At 42.6% G+C, this 22,115-nt stretch overlaps 1 protein-coding gene across 1 annotated transcript in view; it reads right to left on the bottom strand.

Moving 5' to 3' along the window:
* ADCY1 (adenylate cyclase 1) overlaps positions 1 to 22,115 on the bottom strand; it is a 533,674-nt gene that overhangs the window by 68,404 nt on the left and 443,155 nt on the right. The window contains exons 12-13 of the mRNA XM_030206815.1: positions 13,530 to 13,619; positions 8,632 to 8,888 (exon numbers count right to left, since the gene is read on the bottom strand). Coding sequence (XP_030062675.1) covers positions 8,632 to 8,888; positions 13,530 to 13,619 — 347 coding nt within the window. The remainder of the gene's footprint in view (positions 1 to 8,631; positions 8,889 to 13,529; positions 13,620 to 22,115) is intronic.

The following is a 22,115-nucleotide window of genomic DNA, read 5'->3' as shown; positions in this document are numbered from 1 at the left end:
GTGTGAGGACCATCTACATGAGCTCCCCACCCCAGGAGGGATTCATCCGTCATCAGCACTTTTTGTGGCTGAGGAATTTGGAATGGATGTCCCAAGGTCAAATTGGATCGAATTGTCCACCACTGCAGAGAATTTTGGAAGACGGTGGACAGTTGGATTACATCTGGGAAGCTAGGGTCCATTGAGCTGATCTCATGTGTAGGCATGCCATGGGAGTCACATGAACTGTGGAGGCCATGTACCCCAGAAGTCTCAACATCTGCCAAGCCGTGATCTGTTGAGATGTTCGAACTATGGACTCCAGGTACAGGAGGTTGTCTGCCCTTGCCTCGGGAAGATAAGCTCAAGCTGTCTTTCTGTTCAACAGAGCTCCAATGAATTCCAACTTTTGAACTGGGGTGAGATGGGACTTGGAGTAATTGATCACAAACCCCAGTAGTTCTAGCATCTGAATAGTCATTCGCATAGACTGTAGAGCGCCTGCCTTCGAGGTGCTCTTCACCAACCAATTATCGAGATAAGAGAACACATGCACTCCCAGTCTGCGTAGCGACACTGCGACTACCGCTAGGCACTTTGTGAACACTCTGGGTGCAGACGCCAGACCAAAGGGCAGTACACAGTACTGAAAGTGCTGAGTTCCCAGTCACAATCGAAGATACGTCCTGTGAGCTGGGAGTATTGAAATGTGTGTGTAAGCATCCTTTAAGTCCAGAGAGCATAGACAATCATTTTTTTGAATCATGGGAAGAATGGTGCCCAGGGAAACTATCCTGAACTTTTCTCGGAGAAGAAATTTGTTCAGGGCCCTCAGGTCTAAGATGGGATGCATCCCCCCCCCCCCCCCCCCCCCCGTCTTTTTCTGCACAAGGAAGTACTTGGAATAGAATCCCAGCCCTTCTTCCCCTGGTGGAACGGGTTCGACCTCTAGGCCCTTCAGAAGGGCGGAGAGTTCCTCTGCAAGTACCTGTTTGTGCTGGGAACTGTAAGAATGAGATCCCAGTGGGCAATTTGGACGTTTGGATTCCAGATTGAGGGTGTAATCGGACTGGTCTATTTGAAGGACCCACCGGTCAGAGGTTATGAGAGGCCACTTTTTGTGAAAAAATATCAACCTCCCCCCAACTGGCAAGTCATACGGTACAGACACTTTTACAGAGGCTATGCTTAACTGAAGCCAGTCAAAAGCCCGTTCCCTGCTTTTGCTGGGGAGCAGTACGGGCCTTAGATGCACGCTGTTGACGAGAACGAGCATGAAGGGGCTGAGCCTGGGAAGGCTGTCGAGAAGCAGGAGTGTACCTACGCCTAGGATAGGAATAGGGAGCACTCCTCTTCCCCCCAAAATACCTGCTAGATGAGGAGGTAGTAGCAGAAGACGCCCGGTGGGAGAGAGAATCCATAGCATCATTATGTTTCTTGATCTGATCAACAAGATCCTCTACTTTTTTCACCAAAAAGGTTGTCCCCCCGGCAAGGAACATCCGCCATTCGCTGCTGGACCGAATGATCCTGGTTAGAGACACGCAGCCATGAGAGTCTACACATCACTATACCTTGAGCAGCGATCCTGGATGCTGCATCAAAAGTGTCAAATGTACCCCTGGACAGGAATTTTCGACACGCCTTCTGCTGCCTGACCACCTGGTGAAAAGGCTCAGCTTGCTCCGGAGGGAGTGCATCAACCAAGCTAGACAGTTGCCTTATCGAGTCCCGCAAGTGAACGCTTGTAAAGAGCTGGTATGATTGGATCTTGGCAGCAAGCATAGCGGCCTGATACATCTTCCTCCAAAAAGAATCAAGAGTCCTAGCTTCTTTGCCTGGGGGCGCCAAAGCATAGTCTCTAGTACTCCTGGCTCTCTTGAGGGCGGAATCCACCACCATAGAATTGTGGGGTAACTGAGACCTCATCAATCCAGGTTCACTGTGGATCCGATACTGGGATTCAGCTTTCTTCAGGACCACTGGGCTAGACAGAGTGGCTGACCAGTTTTGCATAAGGACTTCCTTCAGTATTTACATTGGTGTGATCATACAGGCCTCCTTCACAGACAGGACAGAGATTTTATTGAAGATATTCAAAATATAAATGTGAAAGAGGAAGTACTAATATGTGATTTTAATATGACAGATGTTGATTAGGGTATTTCTATTGTAGGGTCTTTTGAAGCAAGGAGATCCTGGATTCTCTACAGAGGGAACTATTCCAGCAGTTGGTAATGGAAGCCACAAGGGATGGGGTCATACTGGACTTAGAACTTAAGAACATAAGCATTCCCATACTGGGAAATACTGAAGGTCCATCAAGTCCAGTATCCCATTTCCAACAGTGGCCAATACGTGGCAAGATCCCACAACAGTAAAACAGATTTTATGCTGCTTATCCTAGAATACGCAGTGGATTTTCTCAAGTCCATTTTAATAATGGTTTATGGACTTTTCTTTTAGGAAGTTAGCCAAACCTTTTTTAAACCCTACTAAATTAACTGCTTTTACCACATTCTCTGACAAAGAATTCCAGAGTTTAATTACATGCTGAGTGAAGAAATATTTTCTCCAGTTAAATTTACCACTTAGTAGCTTTATTGCATGCCCTGTAGTTCTAGTATTTTTAGAAAGCATAAACAAGTGATTCATGTCTACCTGTTTCATTCCACTCAGTATTTTATAGACCTCCATCGTATCTCCCCTCAGCCATCTCTTCTCCAAGCTGAGGAGTCCTAGCAATTTTAGCCTTTCCTCACAGGGAAGTCGTCCCATCCCTTTAATAATTTTCACCTCCCTTCTCTATATCTTTTCTAATTCTGCTAAATCTTTTTTGAGATACGGTGACCAGGATTGCACACAGTATTCAAGGTGAGGTTGCACCATGGAGCAATACGAAGGCATTATAACATTCTCATTTTTGTTTTCCATTCCTTTCCTAATAATTCATACATTCTATTTGCTTTTTTACCTGCTGCTGCACACTGAGCAAAGGATTTCAGTGTATCATTAACTGACACCTAGATCCTTTTCCTGGGCGGTGACACATAATGTGGAACCTTGCATCATGTATCTATAGTTTGGGTTCCTCTTTCCCAGAAGCATCACTTTGCACTTGCTCACATTAAACATCATCTACAATTTGGAAGCCCAATCTCGTAAGGTCCTCTTGCAATTTTTCACAATACTCTTGAGATTTAACAACTTTGAATAACTTTGTGTCATCTGCATATTTAATTGCCGCACTAGTTATTCCCTTAACTAGATCATTTATAAATATGTTAAAAAGCAGTGGTCCCAGCACAGACCCCTAAGGAACCCTACTATCTACCCTTCTCCATTGAGAATCCTGATCATTTAACCCTCCTATCCATTAACACAACATAACAGTAGTGTTTGTATACTGCTATAACTGCAAAGTTCTAAGTAGTTCACAACACTTATTAAAAAGTCAGGACAATGTCCAGGAGTTACAATAGAATGTAATTCACAGTAGACTCTAACCCCCCTGTTTACAAAGAGGGGTATAATTGAACGAAAACGCCTATCTCCATGGGCGTTTATCTCCGAGAATGGGTCCGTGAAGGGGTGGACCGAACCGTATTTTGGGAAAAAATAGACGCCCATGTTTTATTCAACAATGTGTGAGCTGGGCGTTTTTGTTTTTCAGCGATAATGGAAAATGAAAGCGCCCAGCTCAAAAACGAATAAACCCAAGACATTTATTCGTGGGAGGGGCCAGGATTCGTAGTGCACTGGTCCCCCTCACATGCCAGGACATCAACCGGGCACCCTAGGGGGCACTTTTACAAAACCAAAAAAACAGGTAAAAGAGCTCCCAGGTGCATAGCACCCTTCCCTTGTGTGTTGAGCCCCCCAAATCCCCCTCAAAACCCACTGCCCACAAGTCTACACCATTACTATAGCCCTAAGGGGTGAAGGGGGGCACCTACATGTGGGTACAGTGGGTTTGGGGGGGTTGGACGACTAATAAGCATTAAGCAGCACAATTGTAACAGGTAGGGGGGATGGGCCTGGGTCCACCTGCCTGAAGTCCACTGCACCCCCTAACAACTCCTCCAGTGACCGGCATACTGCTGCCAGGGAGCTGGGTATGACATTTGAGGGTGAAAATAAAAAGTTGTGAAACATCATTTTTTTGTGGTGGGAGGGGGTTAGTGACCACTGGGGGAGTCAGGGGAGGTCATCCCCGATTCCCTCCAGTGGTCATCTGGTCATTTAGGGCACTTTTTGGGGCCTTATTCGTGAAAAAACAGGGTCCAGGAAAAGTGTCCTAAATTCTAGCTAAAAACGCATACTTTTTTCCCATTATCGGTGAAATGCGCCCATCTTTGTTCGGCAGATAACCACGCCCCAGTTCCGCCTTCGCCACACCTCTGACACGCCCCCATCAAATTTGTCCGCATCCGCGACGGAGTGCAGTTGAAAACGTCCAAAAATCGGCTTTCGATTATACCGCTTTATTCGTTTTTGTGAGATAAACGTCCATCTCCCGATTTAGGTCGGAACTTGGGCGTTTTTCTCATTCGATTATAAGCAGGAAAGCCGCGCAGCAACACCGACACAGCCCATTCAGAGTGAATGGGCTGTGTTGGCAGTTCCGCACCGCCAGCCACTAGCACAGCTTTGTAAACAGAGGCCTTAATTATTTAAACAAAATCAACTTGTGGAAAAGGTAAGTCTTAAGTTTCCTCCTAAATAAAAGATAAGAATCAACGAGAGAAACAAGAAGAAAATTCTTGCCAGAACTTAGGACCCTGATAAGCCAACAATAGCTCGTGAATTTTTAACCTCTTACATCCTCAGGAGTCTTTCATGAGGTACTTTTTCAAATGCCTGTTGAAAGCCTAGATACACAATATTGGCCGACTCACCTTTATCCACATGTGTATTCACCCCTTCAAAGAAATATAGTAGATTGTTGAGGCAAGATTTCCCTTCACTAAATCCATGTTGGCTTTGTTTCATTAATCCATGCTTTTGTATATGCTCTGTAATTTTGTTCTTTATAATGATCTCTACCATTGCCCAGCCCCAACATCAGGCTCACTGGTCTGCAACCCTTTTAAAAACTGGCATTACATTGGTCACCCTCCAATCTTCCAGTACCATGCTTGATTTTAAAGATAAATTTTGTATTACTAACAATGGGGAAAGTGTTTCTGATGTTACAGTAGATGATCATCTAGCATCATCTGGCAACCAGTGATCAGCAGATGGTGTGGTTTAATATTAAGATAGGTGTGGAGATGATATATTCAAGTGAAGGTTCTAGTGACCTTGAATTTAAACACTGATGCTTGAAGCAGAAATGTTTTGAGTTTGGTAAGCATTCTGGCAACCTTTTAGCTAGACACTTGAAACAACTTAAATTATGTCATACAATTCAACGGATAAAAGGAAAGTGAGAAATTTTATTATATGGATTCAGACATTCGATCTCAATTTCTATACCTTCATAAAACTTTGTGTATCTCGGACCAAGTGGTAGATGAGGTGAATTGTTTGGATATTATAACTTTTCCCACTCTCACGGAGGAGGTGGAGTCCTCCTTCGAGGCAAATATTACATACTCAGGCTTAGAACTAGTCTTTAAGAACTTGAAAGGGAGAAAGGCTCCGGACCTGGACAGCTTTACAGTAGCTTTTATAAAACTTTTCAATCTGACATTATTCCTTTATTAGTAAAGGTAGCCAACAGTTGGCTCAGGGGTGCGACTTTGCCTCCGTCTATGTGGGAGGCAGCTATCACAGTTCTTCCCAAGCCAGGTAAGGATCCACTGACTTGTGGATCTTACATACCTATTTCTTTGTTAAGCATTGATAAGAAGCTTACAGCTAAAGTGCTAGCTGTCCAGTTGGCGGCTCATCTGCCTGCTCTAAATCCCGATCAGTCTGGCTTTATTTTACAAAGCCAGATAAATGTCCATAGGACACTTCATTTGTTATGGTTGGAACAGCAAGAGCATCAGCCCCAGGCATTATTGGCTATTGATGCTGAGAAAGGTTTTGATTATGTGAAGTGGAGCTTTTTGTGTGCAGTCATGTAACGGATGGGGTTTGGGGAGTGTTTTTGTGACTAGTTTAAATGCTTTTACGCAGCACCAACAGTTAGAGTGCGGGTGAATGCTGGCTATACTAAGTCTTTTTCGATTGGACGTGGCACGCATCAGGGGTACCCGTTGCCCCACCCCTACTTTTTGCTATTTCTCTTGAATCCTTTAGCTCTTAAACTTCAAGCACATCCAGATACCAGGGTTATATTTTGCCTGCTGTGCTCAAGCTTTCCTTGTTTGTGGATGACATTTTACTTTATGTTACTCAACCAGTGCAATTTTTGCCAATTATCTTGCAGGAAATGGCTGAGTTTGGAGCTTTGGCAGGATTCAAAGTTAATTTGGATAAGACTGAAATGTTGGGGGTTAACTTATCTGGGCAGAAGGAGGAACATTTACAACAATGCTTTTCTTTCCGATGGGCAGTTGAGCATTTTTGCTATTTGGGAGTGTAAATCCCTTGAGATTTGAATTCCTTGTATCATTGCAATTACTTTGCAATTACTCATGGCTATTTCATGAAATCCGACTAGATCTTGTCCAGCGGCGATATTGCTGACTTTTCTGGTGGGGCGGTATATCAGTTGTTAAAATGAATGTACTACCACCTTTGTTGTTTCTTTTCAAATGTTGTCGGTGTCCATGCCTCATCAACTACTAATATTCAGCAGCAGTACCTGGTTAAATGCTACAGAATATTGGAGGATGGTCAGCTGGTTAGACATTTTTGAATATCAGGCCTGATACTTAAAATAATTTAAACAACCAGGAGAGGTTCCTGGCTGTTTAATTCGCCTGTCTGGGGCTAACTGGGCATATTCAGTGGCACTTAACTGGATAGTGATGCTGAAAATGTCCAGTTAGTGTCCAAGCCAAAAATGTCTACTTTGGGGGCGTTATGGGGTAGAGTCAGCAGTTAACTGGCCAAGCTAACTGCATACATAGGACCGCATAAGAGTCAGTCCTATCTTTATGTGGTTCATCATATCCAGGTAAGTGCTGAACATTGCACTTATCCGGCTATGTTTTCACTGCCCCTGTATTCCCAGAAATTCAGTGCTGGAGCTTGGACATAGCCTGGCATTCAATTTCCAGGAATAGTGCCAGCAGTGGTCAGCAAAATGCTGATTGCCACTGGCTGAATATCAGGCCTCATCAATATAAAGTTCTGAACTCAGCCCTAGTAAATTTTCAAAGAGGCCACTTTATGAGCTTTACTAAGGTGCGCTAGCATTTAGCAACAGCTGATTTTTAGCAGGAGCTAGAAATGTTAGCGCACCTTAGTAAAAGACCCCCAAAGTTAAAAGCATAAATCCTTTTGAATACTGGGCACTTTATTTCTGTGTATTCAATCCATAAACTAATTCCAAGCTTCAATTTCAACTATTTCCCTATAACATTCTAATATTTATAATATTTCACCACAAAAATGTAGGTTCCACATGCATGCATCTAGAGTACATAGTAACGGTTTTAAGAATAGAATGGAAGAGAATGCTTTGCCCTACGGTTTTTCCAATGTCTCACTACAGGATTGATTTCTTATCAGACTCTCACAATTTCCTAAGTCACTTTGGGGTCCCTTTACTAAGTTGCACTGAAAAAATGGGTTGTGCTAGTGTAGATGCGTGTTTCGGGCGCATGCAGATCCATTTTCAGTGCACCTGTAAAAATCACCTTTTTAAATTTTTGCAAAAAAAATTTATTTATTTGTTGCATTTGTATCTCATATTTTCCTACCTATTTGCAGGCTCAATGTGGCTTACATTGTTCCGTAATGGCGATTGCCATTTCTGGAATGAGAAATACAGAGTTCTAGTGCATTAAGGTTCATAAGTGACAGAGAGGGGGATAATCGAACGGGGGCGCTCATCTCTAAAGACGGTCCCGTAAAGGGGCAAGGCAACCCATTTTATAGAAACAAGATGGACGTCCAGTTTTCGTTTGACAATACGGTCGGGGACGCCCAAATCATGAAATTTAGGTCAACCTTAGAGATGGTCGTCCCCGGTTTTTGTCGATAATGGAAACCGAGGACGCCCATCTCAGAAACGACCAAATCCAAGCCATTTGGTCGTGGGAGGAGCAAGCATTCGTACTGCACTGGTCCCACTAACTGAATGGAAAAAGCCCTTCCCTTACCGATCCGGAAAGGAATTGGTGTGTATCCATTTTGGGTCTGAGACCTTATCGCCAGCCATTGAGTTAGCAGTAAGGTCTCACACGGTAACTGTGCAGTAATCGTCTATGCATGTAGAATGACGATTACTGCCCAGTTTCTGCTGCGCGCTGGAAAATAAAAATTATTTTCTGGCACGAGTAGCGGACGCACATAAAAAATAAAATTACCAGCTAAGCCTCGCGGTAGCTCCAAATTGATGTGCATTGGACATGCGTAAGTACCTACGTGGCTTAGTAAAAGGGCCCCTTGGTGAGCAGAGCATATTTTCTGGTGATATACTGTTATGTCAATGCTGCCAGATTCATTAATATAATACTGTTAAACCAATGTTTCCATAAACCAAATCAATGTAAGCAAAGCTTTGTTAATCTTAGATAGTATTCTACTTACCCCACTGCTTTTCTGTAATCACTGAGTTCCAAAACAACTATGTACACAATTGTAACAAAGAGGAGAAGGATCATTTTTGGTAGGGAAGAAATGCGTAGAAATAGTGCAAGACTCAGGGTTCCCATGATACAGGAGAGGAAAGCATAGTGGGCTGTTTCACATGGAAGTTCATTCATGGTCTTGTTCACTCCATTTTGAGACAGGACTAGTATAGAAGTGCTAGAATTCACAATCCACATCCATGGCATGCAGCTAACCTATGAAAAGAGACCAGAACATTTTAAAATGAATAACCAAGCTAACAATAATCCTCCCATAAAAATGCAAGAGTCTATGTTAGAATATGGTGATGGAGGATACATTGATAAATACAGCTTTCTATATAAGGATCATTCAAATGCAATATCCTTTCCCTTTAGTTTAATTGTATGTATATACAATCTTCTGTCTATAAGAGGCTTTTCAACCCAGTCGTTGGGGGACACCCAGCCCGTTGGGGTTTTCAGGATATCTGGATATCCTAAAAACCCCAACCAGCTGGGTGTGCCCTGAGGACTAAAATACATAGTCATCAAAGCATACATAACTGTTAATGCTATGGCAAACTCTATTATTAGGTCTCCTTAATATACATCCAATCAAATCCATATCTGCATGCAAATGGGCTTTTTGAAAGATAAATGTAGATAGTTAAAGATAATTTTAAAAGTGAAAGTACCCTCACAGCTAGTAATGGGAGTATATTACTGGAGCCAGCCCAATGCTTCCTAATAGACTAATGAGTCCACTGCAGTGCTAGGCTTCCCTCCCACTTCATCAATGCTCTGTTGGCAGCAGGTTAAAGGGTTCCTCTGGACTAACCCAGTGATCACACCAGGTCCCTCTATTACAATGCCTTGTACATTATTGCTGTATTACGTTTACTAATTGTAATCTGTCTTGAGGTACATAAAGAAAATTAGCAAATAAAGATTGAACAAATAAATAATAAACGAGAGAGTGGAAAAAGGCAAGTCATCCGGTATAGACACTTTTACAGAGGCTATGCTTAACTGGAGCCAGTCCAAAAGCCCGTTCCCTGCTTTTGCTGGGGAGCAGCATGGGCCTTAGACGCTCGCTGTTGACGAGAACGAACACGCAGGGGTTGAGCATGGGAAGGCTGTTGAGAAGCAGGAGTGTACCTACGCCTAGGATAGGAATAGGGAGCACTCCTCTTCCCCCCAAAATACCTCCTAGATGAGGAGGTAGTAGCAGAAGATGCCCGGTGGGAGAGAGAATCCATAGCATCATTATGCTTCTTGATCTGATCAACAAGATCCTCTACTTTTTTAGCAAAAAGGTTGTCCCCCCCCCCCCCCTCCCCAGCAAGGAACATCCGCCATTCATTGCTAGACCGCATCACTATACCTTAAGCAGCGATCCTGGATGATACATCAACAGTGTTGAATGTACCCCTGGCCAGGAATTTGACACGCCTTCTGCTGCCTGACCACCTGGTGAAAAGGCTCAGCTTGCTCCGGAGGGAGTGCATCAACCAAGCTAGACAGTTGCCTTATCGAGTCCCGCAAGTGAACGCTCGTGAAGAGCTGGTATGATTGAATTTTGGCAGCGAGCATAGCAGCCTGATATGTCTTCCTCCCAAAAGAATCAAGAGTCCTAGCTTCTCTGCCTGAGGGCACCGAAGCATGGTCTATAGTACTCCTGGCTCTCTTGAGGGTGGAATCCACCACCATAGAATTGTGGGGTAACTAAGACCTCATCAATCCAGGTTCACCATGGATCCAATACCGGGATTCAGCTTTCTTGGGTCACAGGGCCAGACAGAGGGGCCGACCAGTTTCGCATAAGGACTTCCTTCAGTACCTTATGCAGAGGGACTGTCACAGCCTCTTTATGGTGGAGAAGAATAGTCCAGGACGTTGAGCATCTCAGTCCTGGGCTCATCCTCAACCTCCATAGGGAAGGGAATAGCCGTAACCATTTCCCGGACAAAAGATTAAAAGGAAAGACTCTCCGGTGGAGATAGTCTCCTCTCTGGTGGAGGGGAAGGTTCAGAGGGAATCCCATAGGACTCATCAGAATAAAAGTACCTGGGATCTTCCTCTGACTCCCACGAATGCTCCTGCTCAGTATCAGATAAGACCTCTGTTAAGGTACTTCGACACTGAACCTGCCTTGATGCTGAGGAACGATGTCCTCGATGGCGATGTCAAGAGGCCAACACCCATTCTGACTGCGGTGAAGGCCCCTCCACTGATGTCGAAGGGGAGTCGACCTGGGTGGCAGCCGACGCCGATGCCGCAGGCGGCACTGCGGTCAGGGACCTCACCGCAGGAGAAGGGCCAGACACCGCTGCAGCAGACGGTACACAAGGCGCAAGCACCCCCAACACCGAAGCTGACTGTCGAAGTAGTCTTTCCAGAAGTTGTGGAAACAAGGCCTGGATGCGCTCGTCGAGAGCCGCCATCGGCGAAGGCTGCGGGATCTGTGGAACAGGCAGTGTCAGAATCCATGGAGGCTCAGGAGCAGGTACCAGGCTGCTAGGAGACGGACACATCAGCACTTCCTGTATCAAGGGGGAGCGAGCCTATCGGTGCCGATGCTTCTCAGGTACTGAATCTCTTGACGCCCGGAGCACCCAGTACCTTGTGTCAAAGAAGAATGATGACGGTGCTTCTTCTTCTTCGCTCGACGCCCATCATCGAGACTCCTCAGTAAAACGAGGAGGACATGGAATCGTCAAGTCTCCTCGGGGCCGGGTCCGACAAAGGTCGGTCCCGAGGGGCCTGCATAACAGGAGGACTCGAGGCAGGTGGAGACCCACTTGACACCTCACTGCTCCCAGCACAAGTTGGTCTCTCAGCAGCCATTACTTCTTCTTCCAACGTTGATGCTCCTTTTGATGCTGACACCGACGCCACTGACCTCGGTACCGATGTCGAAGGACCGGACCGTGCCCCTAAAAGCTTTTCTCGTTGGGCTTCTCGAGATGCTTGTGTCCATTTCTTCATACGAAGACACAGACTACAAGCAGCTGGGCTATAGTCAGGCCCAAGGCACTGGATACACCAGGCGTGGGTATCGGTACCTGAGATGATCCGGTTGCACCGAGTACAATGTTTGAAGCCACTGGGTGTCTTCGATGACATGGAAGGGAAAACGGCTTTGGCGAAATCAAACGACGCAATTGTGCCTGTTAAAGAAAAAGGGGCACAGAAAAAAATTAGGGAATAACACGAACGCGCGGCCTAAAGCCGGCCATGTCGAAAAAACAAAGGAAACTTGAAAAGAGGACAAAACTAAAAATGTACTACGGGATACTGTTTTTTTTTGTGATAATAAAATAAAATGCAGAAAAAATTAGGAGTAAAAAATAGTCGCAAAGACCCTTTCCTGGGCCTGAGAGGAGCGCAGAAAAAACCTATCGCACCTCAACACAGAGAAAAGAAAACTGAAGAGGCACGCTAACGCAATGGACGGGAAGCCGTCCGCACATGCGCGGTGTACGTTGTTCACGCGCCAGAAGACTCTGGCAAAACTTTTTATTTTTGCTGGGAAAAATTTGATGTTTCCTGGGCTGACGTGGATGTCGACCCACATGTGAGAACAAGCAGCCTGCTTGTCCTCGGAGAATGTGATCTACATTAAGCAGTGAAATCTGATGAGATAAATCCATGAAAAATTGTGGACAATTAAGATTAGGACCATGAACATTAATAAAAGCATATGAGGCATTTTGAATTTGCAATACAAGAATAACCCATCTGCCTTCTGACTCTGTATGATGATTAATAAGGGAGAATTGTAAATTTCTGGCTAATAAAATATCAACACTGTTTTTCCTTTTGTTACTAGGAGAAAAATAACAGGAAGTAAACCATTTAGATTTCAATTTTACAGATTCTGTAGCAGATAAATGTGTCTCTTGTAAAAAAGCAACTGATGCAGAGAGGGATTGTAAGTAAGACTTTTTCCTCTTTATAGGATTTTAAATACCTTTTACATTAAGAGAGACACATTTCATATGATTATTCATTAATGTGGTATAGGCAAATATATGCTTGCAGTAATACACCCAAATATTATGAAGAACTTTTGCAGTGTATAGGATATGACAATGACATTAACAAAAATGAAAACAGAACAGTCATGGTACAGGAATAAGAAAATGGAAAAGAAAAAAAAATGCCATAACAGTCTGAACCTCCCTTAGGAGACCTATGGAGGTGAGAGTGTGAATGGAGATGAAAAAAGAAAATCTCATCACCCTCCCTGAATAGTAGAGTGACAAATATTAACCTTCATATAAAAGGATAGGATAAGAATACTACAAGAGTATTCAGTAGTAAGAGCCAAAGTTACTAAATATGTTACCCACCATATTTTATAATAGAGGATTAAAAATTACGTATCATCAAACAAGAGAACGCTGTATGAATATATATCAAACAAGCTAGAAAGTTGGCTCGCTAGTCTTATCCTATCAAATATAAAATCTAGAGCTATCACTTTGGGGTCAATACATCTTCATTGCTAGAAACTGAAAGCCAAAGACAGTAGACACTTCATCTAAATGGCTGATGCTTGCCAGCATCAGGAACAGAATGATATAATAGATGGACACTTTGATCCAGTGTTATAGTTCTTATGTTCTTATGCAAAAGTAGCAGAGTACAGTGGATTATATTTATATGCTAGTAAATTAGAGAGATTAAGCATGGAAGAGATCAGGAACAGTACATTTGACTTATGTCACCTTCCTATTAGTCTTGACTGGAAGTTGATAGATGCGTCTACCTCTAGTGTGTGATTATTCCTTGTCCAAGCTGACCATCCATTCATAACATTTTCATTATATATCAATGCAAAATGGTTGTTAGATTCTCTGTGATACTCACCACACTTCCCTGGGCCAAAGAGTAAATGAAGATAACAATAAAAATATATAAAATGGTTCGGATTTGTATTGTCAGGCACCCTGGGAAACACTGGAAAGGAAAGAAAAACAGGATTCAGTAGTATATCTGAAATTAACAGAGTGTAAAATTTAGTCATTCGTTTATTAAACTTAAAGAATTTTATTAGTCACTTTCATTTTTCAAGGCAGTATTAGACAGCATAGAGAAATGACCTGGCTAGAAGCAGCACCTCCGCACTGCAGAGACTTCCAAATTTTTGGTTATCAACTTAAAACCATAGTCAAGACAGCAGTATTTCCAGAAATTGTTATTTGCGGTAAGGGAGAAGAGAGATTGCATCACAGTCTGTGACTCTAACATGCTATAAGAAAGGCTATATATATATATATATATATATATATATATCCTATAAAATAATTTGCACCTCCAACGTTCCATGTCTAGCTGCCTGGATTCGTAACATCTCCTGGCTGCCTGGGTTCGTAACATGTCCTGACGTCTGCCAGCCTCCAGCGTTCCATTCCCCCTCACTGTCCTGGTCTTGCATCAAGACGTAATGACATCAGAGGGTGGAACAGTGAGAGGGAAGGGAACTCTGGAGGCGAGCTGACATCAGAAGGGATGTTATGAATGGAACGGAAGCCAGCCCCAGCCAGCCAGAGAACGTTCAGGTACAAATCAAGGGGAGGGGAGAATTGCGGGACATCGAGGGGAGGGAGGGAGGGGAGGGCAGAGGAGAGGAGGATGGGTGGGATGGTTTAGATAATAAAATTGCAGATCTGGAAGTCATAATGGTGGAAACAGAGCTGGACTGGAGACAAGGTTTAATGAGTATTATAAATATTGCTGTATCTGATTATAATCCATTTAGGAGGATAGACATAGAACAATAGGGGGAGGAGTAGCTCTCTATATCAAAAACAATAATAATCAAACTACAACTAGAAAAAAACAATTTCCATGGAGGAATGGACTTCAAACTAGAAGGCTTTATATCACAAACAACAGCTTTTCAGTATGAATTATGGAACTGGGAATCAAAATAAAATAAGTGTTTTTGCAAAATAAGGAGAATGTGATGGGATTTGATATATAAATTTATTGGAAAAAAAACACTGGACTATTGGACTAATGATGATGCCACACTGAAAAGCAATTTATGACATGAGTCTTCTGGTTTGAAGTCCATTCCTCCAAGAAATTGCTTTTCTAGTAGAAATTTGATTGATCATAATTCTAATGTGCTGTTGGATGTTTGGTTAAACAAAAAACAACAAAAACAATATTCAAGCAGCTGAAATGCAGAGGGTGTAAGGAAAAGAGGAAGCATTGTCTAGGAAAGAAAAGATAGCACTTCCATCCACACTGGAATAGTCTATCAACGTCTGAATCAAATGAATTCCCTTGAGATACTCTCTATTCCAACTGATTGCTTTCTTTCTACTGATTTGGACTGATTTTGATACTGTTTCAGAAAATGTAATTTGTACTTAAAAAAAAAAATTTAATCCTTCCATGTCACTGCATGGCCCATACTTTCCTTTGGTCTTTCAAAAAATGATAATGCACCCTGAGGTATGACCTGGGATACCATAACATAGCTGAACTGCCCAATGATGGAACCCTTCCACTTACCCTCACCCCCCTCCCATTCCATGTGATTTGTTTCCTTCCCCTGTATTTTCTTTTAAAAACTTCTATTGTATGTCCATTGTTGAAAAACTTATCATTCAGATCCCTGATAACTATCGTCCTATTTTTCCTTGTTGATGATTGCAAAGATCATTGAGAGGGATGTTTTAATACATTTGGATGATTTTGTGGAGAAATTTGACATTCTGGATCGTTGTCAATTTGGGTTTAGAAAGGCACAAACCCCCAGATTCTATATATGGTGCTGAAATTTTGATGCATTGCAACAAATGAACAAGCTGTTAACTATTAATTGACCTTAACAACCAATTATTGAAGTTAATTGGTACTAATCTGGTTTTGCATGCACATCTGCCTGTGTGCTATTATTTAAGACCAGGCATTTAAATCCCATAGTGTGCAACTCAAAAGGGTGTGTGACCAGGGGTGGGGCATGAGTGCAGGGGCAGCCCAAGACAGTCTGCCACCTGAGGTGAGAGGATGGTCTGTCATCCTCCCCCAGCTCCATTCTGCCCTCCCCCCCGGTCTGACATCTCCCCCCCCCCCCCTTCCTTCCTTCCTTCCTTGAATTTACCTTATTTTCTGGCTTTACAAACGTCGGGGTGGCAGTGGATCCCATCCAGGGGCGTAGCTACGGGTGGGCCTGGGTGGGCACCTACCTGCCAAGTCTCCCACACTCTGGGATGAATACCATCTGGTCCAGGAGATTTGCTACTCTTCAGTTTGTAGAACAGCCCCATTTCGTCCTCCAGGTTTACAAAGAAATCATTAAGTTTCTCCAACTCGTCAGCTTCGAATACCATTTCTGGCACCGGTATACCACCCAAATCTTCCCCGGTGAAGACCAAAACAAAGAATTCATTTATTCTCTCTGCTACGGCTTTGTCTTCCCTGATCGTCCCTTTTACTCCTCGGTCATCTAGCGGTCCAATCGATTCTTTTACCAGCTTTCTGCTTTTAATATACCTAAAAAAAATTTACTATGTGTTTTGGCCTCCAACACAATCTTTTTTTTGAAGTCCCTCTTAGCATTCCTTATCAGCGCTTTGCATTTGTCTTGACATTCCTTATGTTGTTTCTTATTATTTTCAGTCAGTTCCTTCTTCCATTTTCTGAAGGATTTTCTTTTAGCTCTAATTGCTTCCCTCACCTCACTTTTTAACCATGCCGGCTGTTGTTTGATCTTCCGTCCTCCTTTTTTAATATACGGAATATATTTGGCTTCCAGGATGGTGTTTTTGAAAAGCATACACACCTGATGTAAAATTTTGACCCTCGCAGACGCTCCTCTAAGTTTTTTTTTTCACCGTTCTTCTCATTTTATCATAGTATCCTTTTTTAAAGTTAAACGCTAACGTATTTGATTTCCTATGTATACTTCAAAGCTAATATCAAATCCAATCATATTATGATCACTGTTATCAATTGGCCTCAGCACCATTACCTCTCACACCAGATCATGCACTCCACTAAGGACTAGGTCTAGAATTTTTCCTTCTCTCGTTGGCTCCTGTATCAGCTGCTCCATAAAGCAGACCTTGATTTTATCAAAGAATTTTACCTCCCTTTCATACCCCGATGTTACATTTACCCAGTCAATATCAAGGTAATTGAAATCACCTATTATTATTATGTTGCCCAGTTTGTTTGCATCCCTAATTTCCTTTAACATTTCTGCATTCGTCTGTTCATCCTGGCCTAGCACCCGGTCTTGCTGCGGTGGCGGCGGCAGCACCAGGCATTCCTTGGAGGCTGGGCTCAGGAAATCTTGCCCTCCTGTCCCTCTCTTGGTGGCCCTGTTTGTCACCCTTCCCTCCCCTTTTTTCTGCAGTCCCCTTTTCCCAGGGCTTGCCTAGCAGTGATGGCAGCACAGCACCTGCCAACTTTGCATACCAGGGAATCAACACATTTGTAACACACAGACCTTTGTATGTGAAAATCTGTAGATACTGTATTTGTACCAAATAAACACCAAAAACTATATGCAAAATGGTCATTGCCACGATCTGGCCCAGTATTTTGCACTGGGCTGCCACATCCTGCAGACAAACAGATGTCCTCGGTAAAAATATGTGGACAGTCCAGTGGACAGTCACCCCAATGTAAAGTTTTTTTATGGGATGACCAGCAGTCTGTTGTGATAGAGACATATGTCTGTTCACCAAGAATTGCAACCAGCTGCAGCTTCATCTGGGTTTAAAGTGACCCAATTCATCTCTGTTCTGTGAAGGATGGAGACTGGTAACCAGTTCAACAATCACAGGCAACTCCACTGTTCTTATAGGCCATATTCATTGAACAACAACATTTAAGATGAGATGATCCACTGTTTTCGTGATGAGGTTCGTAATAGCAAAATCCTGTTCCCAGTTTTGCTGTTTCATTATTTATGTCTTGCTTCCGCTTTTACTTTTCATTTTAACTGCAAGCATCAGATTTAACTGAGTAAAAGTAGTATAAATTGATGAAATAAATACTTCAGTACAAGTGAAAGTAACAAATGTTATTCTGTACTACTTTACGAGTAAAAGTGACAAAACGTTTACTTACGTACAGTAACTAGTTACTTAGGGCTTCTTTACTAAACCACATAAGCGATTCCCGGCGTGGCAAATGTGAAGCAGCCCATTCAGTTTGATGGGCTACATCGCATTTGTCGCACGGGAATCGCTAGTGTGGTTTAGTAAAGGAGGCCCTTAGTTACTGTACAGCACTGTAAATAACATATATACAGTAATATAGTAAATGACGGTAAATAATGACCTGAACGGTCCACCCAGTCTGCCCAACAAGATAAACTGATTTTACATGGTATGTAATACTTTATATGTATACCCAAGTTTGATTTGTCCTTGCCATTCTCAGGGCACAGATCGTAGAAGTCTGCCCAGCCCTCTTCTTGTACTAAAAGTTCTGAAGCTAATGTCGAAGCCCCTTAAAAATTTAAACTCAAGCCCATCCAGATCTATTCAGTCACGATGACTGTATTAGACTCTTTTTGTTAGATATCAATTTTGTTTCCTTTACACTTAATGAAAATCAAAATTTGAAGCTGCTAATCTGGGTATTGTTTGTTTGTGAGACTTCTAAGAAACATCTGATCATTTAAAATATGGTGTCTGTAGCTTGGTGCAAGCCTCTTCCTTTGCGTCAGGGGGCGCTGTGATCTTAAAAATGACCATTTGCATTACAGGCTGCCTTTCTCTTTCAAAGTTAATGAATAATTTCAGAAACCAGCAGTAGGAGGTCATAGAACATTCTTTCAAAAGTGAAGCAACATCTAAGCAAATGTATCCTGTTGCAGATTACAGCAATAAGCACTGTACTTGCAAAAAGAGAACAGCATACAGGAGCAGCCCCTGCTGTGCTTTGTGTCAGCATAATTGTTATTAGTGCCAAAGAGAAACCTATGTCTTATAAATGAAATTCTCAAATATTGTACAGAAATGCACCACTGCGAAGCAGGACACAGAACTTTAAAGACAGATTACAGTACAGAAAAGTTTGAAAGTTGACACAGAAAAGGTTATTTTTAAATCTAACAATGGCCACTTCTCCTGTCTTAAAGGTATGAATAGAAATATCAGACAGTGATTCAGCTATCCACCAACACAACAACAACAAAGATTTCACAATGAGCACCCCATGTTAAGTGAAATGGTCCTTGTTATGATCATGGATACGTAAACAAGACTTGAAAGGAATCCAGGCCAATTTCATTTATGACTGCTTCACTTCAGTCAAATTTTCCATGCTACATGGGTGAAATCAGTTAACACTTATGCAGGCTGCCTCCCGCTAGCTGAATATCGGCCTCTGTATGTATATATATATATATATATATATATATATATATATATATATATATATATATATATATGGGATATACCCCAGATTCTAGAAAGGTTGCCCAAATTTGGGTGCCCAGATTGGAACCCAGATCAGCACCCAAAATAATTAGTTAATGGGCTCCAATGATTTAATTATTGGAGCTAACGAACACTTAATTGGCACTAATTATCATTTGGGCACCGATGTGGCTACACACTATTCTGTAACAATGGAAATCTAAATTGGATTGCGTGCAATTCAAAAGGGGCGTGATCAGGGGAGGAGCATGGGCGGACCAGGGGCATTCACAACAACATTACAGAAAAGCAAGGATCTGTGGCCAATTTGCACACCAGGATTTATAACAGACTTCAGCTGCCATAAGTCTTCACACCCAAAGTTGAGTGCCAAATTTAGAGTTCAATGCTGTTCTATACAGAGTGCTCATCCCAATGCACCCTTTATAGAAATTGTTGAGTGCCAAAATTTATTGGTGCCAAATTTTCACCACCATTTATAGAATCTGGCCTTTAATGCTTTAAATGTGTAGCCATTGAATAATTGACCAAGCAACCATATATTTTTCCACTATTGCAACCTCCAATTTAATGGAGCTTTATCTATTAAGATACGGACATTATTCTATATTTGCATTTTTAACAAGAACTGTTCATCAAACACCACCTCTAGAAACTGAAAGACTGATAGAGTGGTGGTAATAACTGACAGTGCCTGATAAGATTGACTAAGCATGTTCTATATACCGTGCCTAAATCTAGGTGTCACTTATATAATACACTCAGGCGGAAATGTTTTCCACGTGGATTTTTCAGGCGCCATAGATAGAATTTGGCCGTATGTGTTAAGTGGTAAAATTCAGTGCAGATAACTGGCTATCTCACGCTGAATATTAACTCTTAGCCAGTTAAGTGATATTTAACTGGCCAGGAGCCATTCCTGGTTGGTTAAATAGCACTGAATATCGATAGCAGTAATTAGGATGTGCTGACAGGCAAATTACCACAAAACATTTTGCAGTAAGCCTTTTTTCCTGTGTTAAGCACTTAAGGGTCCATTTACCAAGCTGCGGGAAAAAGGGCTCTGTGCAAGCGGCAGGGGCCATTTTTCCCGTGTGCCATGGTCACTTTTCCCGCAGACATTTTGGGCCAGATTCTATATATGGTACCTAAAAAAGTTGTGTGGTAAACATTTATGCCTAAGTGTATTCAATAAATGGGGCCTAGATTTAGGCATGGTATATAGAATATGCTTAGTTGATATCCCAGTGCCTAAAACTATGCTCCTCCATTTACACCAGCAAAAACATGGTATAAATCACAGTGCATATATTTACACAGACTGGGCCTTATTTTATAACTATGAGGCCCTTTTAATAAGCTTCAGGAAAAATGGTCCTGAGCTGGCGGCAGGGGCTGTTTTTCCCACTCACCAGGACCCTTTTTACCATAGCAGGTAAAAAAAGCTCCCAGCACACAGGGTCATGTGGTAAGAGAACTCTTACCGCATGGTCATGCAACGGGGAGCTCTAACTGACACCCATTGAGGTGACGATAAGGGCTCCCAAGCTAACTTGGTGGTAATTGAGCAGCATGCAATGATGCCTGATTACCACCGGGTTACAGCTAAGTAAGTCATTTCCTGAGGTTTTCTTTTTCCCCCAGAAATGGCGCACGCTCGGGGCGGGTGCAGCGGTAGTCATGGAAAAGCGAGTGGTAAGCCCGCATTGGGTTTACCACCACTTTGTAAAAGGGCCCCCTAAAATGGTTTAGTCAGAGTTGCAAAGTTACCCAGTTCCAGACTCGATACGTTTTGGTGAAACCTGACTTTGAACTTACATCCCAAAGCAGTGTGGGATTCATAGTGCCTGAAATCAGTGCTGCAAGTCCCATAATGCACCATGACGGGATGGTCAGAAAAACAGGACTTCCCAAAATGTCCAGCCTGGAACTGAGTAACATGGCATCTGTTTAGTAAAATGGCCCCCAAATTAGGTAACACTAGGTAACTAGGTTACATTAGGTAACAGGCATACTGTGGGATTCTATATAGCGCACATAGAGATCCGTATGGCAATACAGGCATATTCTATAACAACACATGTAACTTAATTGGTTTAACAAGCTAATCAGCAATAATGAGCACTAATTGGTAATAATTAGAATTTAAGTGAACAACTCGTTAAGCATATTCTGTAATGAACTGCACCTAAATTTTAATGCACACAGTTCAAAAGGAGAAATGGGCGTTTCATGGGTGTTCCAAATATATATGCACATAGGGGCCCTTTTCACAGAGCGGCAGTAAGCCCAACGCAAGCTTACTGCTCGCACTTTCAGGACTGAAGCTGGCCCAATGCGGCTGCTGGTGGTAGTCCCGCCCTGAGCGAGCTCCATTTCCATGGGAAAAAAAACTCCAGGAAATGGCTTGCACAGCAGTAACCTGTGGTAATTGGGCATCGCTGGTTACTGCCAGGTTAGCGCGGGAGCCTTTATCACCACCTCAATGGATGGCGGTAAGGGCTCCCCGTTGCATGGCCATGCGGTAAGAATTCTCTTACCACATGGCTATGTGTTCTGGGGGCTTTTTTACTCTCTGTGGTAAAAAAGGACCTGGTGCATGAGAAAAACAGCCCCCACCACCAGCGCAGGGCCATTTTTCCCGCAGCTTAGTAAAAGGGCCCCATAGTTGTATGCACTGGAATTTATACCATGTTTTTGTTGGAGGTGCATAGTTTTAGGCACTGGGATATCAACTAAGCATATTCTATATACTGTGCCTAAATCTAGGCACCGTTTATAGAATACACTTAGGCATAAATGTTTACTCTGTGGATTTTTTAGGTGCCTTATATAGAATCTGGTCCATAATGTCTGCACTTTCAATCTAGATAAAATGTTTGCAGAATTTTTGCTAGCATTTTATAATAACATATAGGTGCCTAGAATTCAAATAGACATCTTCTCTACCTCAAAGCCCAGCTGCTTTGGTATAAAATTATCCCTTCACTGTCTTAAAGGAAGAACACAACAATTTTAGCCAACCCAAATTTAGCTCTTACTT

This window comes from Microcaecilia unicolor, chromosome 1, assembly GCF_901765095.1.
Source record: "Microcaecilia unicolor chromosome 1, aMicUni1.1, whole genome shotgun sequence".
Lineage (NCBI taxonomy): Eukaryota > Metazoa > Chordata > Amphibia > Gymnophiona > Siphonopidae > Microcaecilia > Microcaecilia unicolor.
The sequence above is the reverse complement of the archived record's forward strand: the minus strand, read 5'-3'. Positions and strand labels throughout refer to the sequence as shown.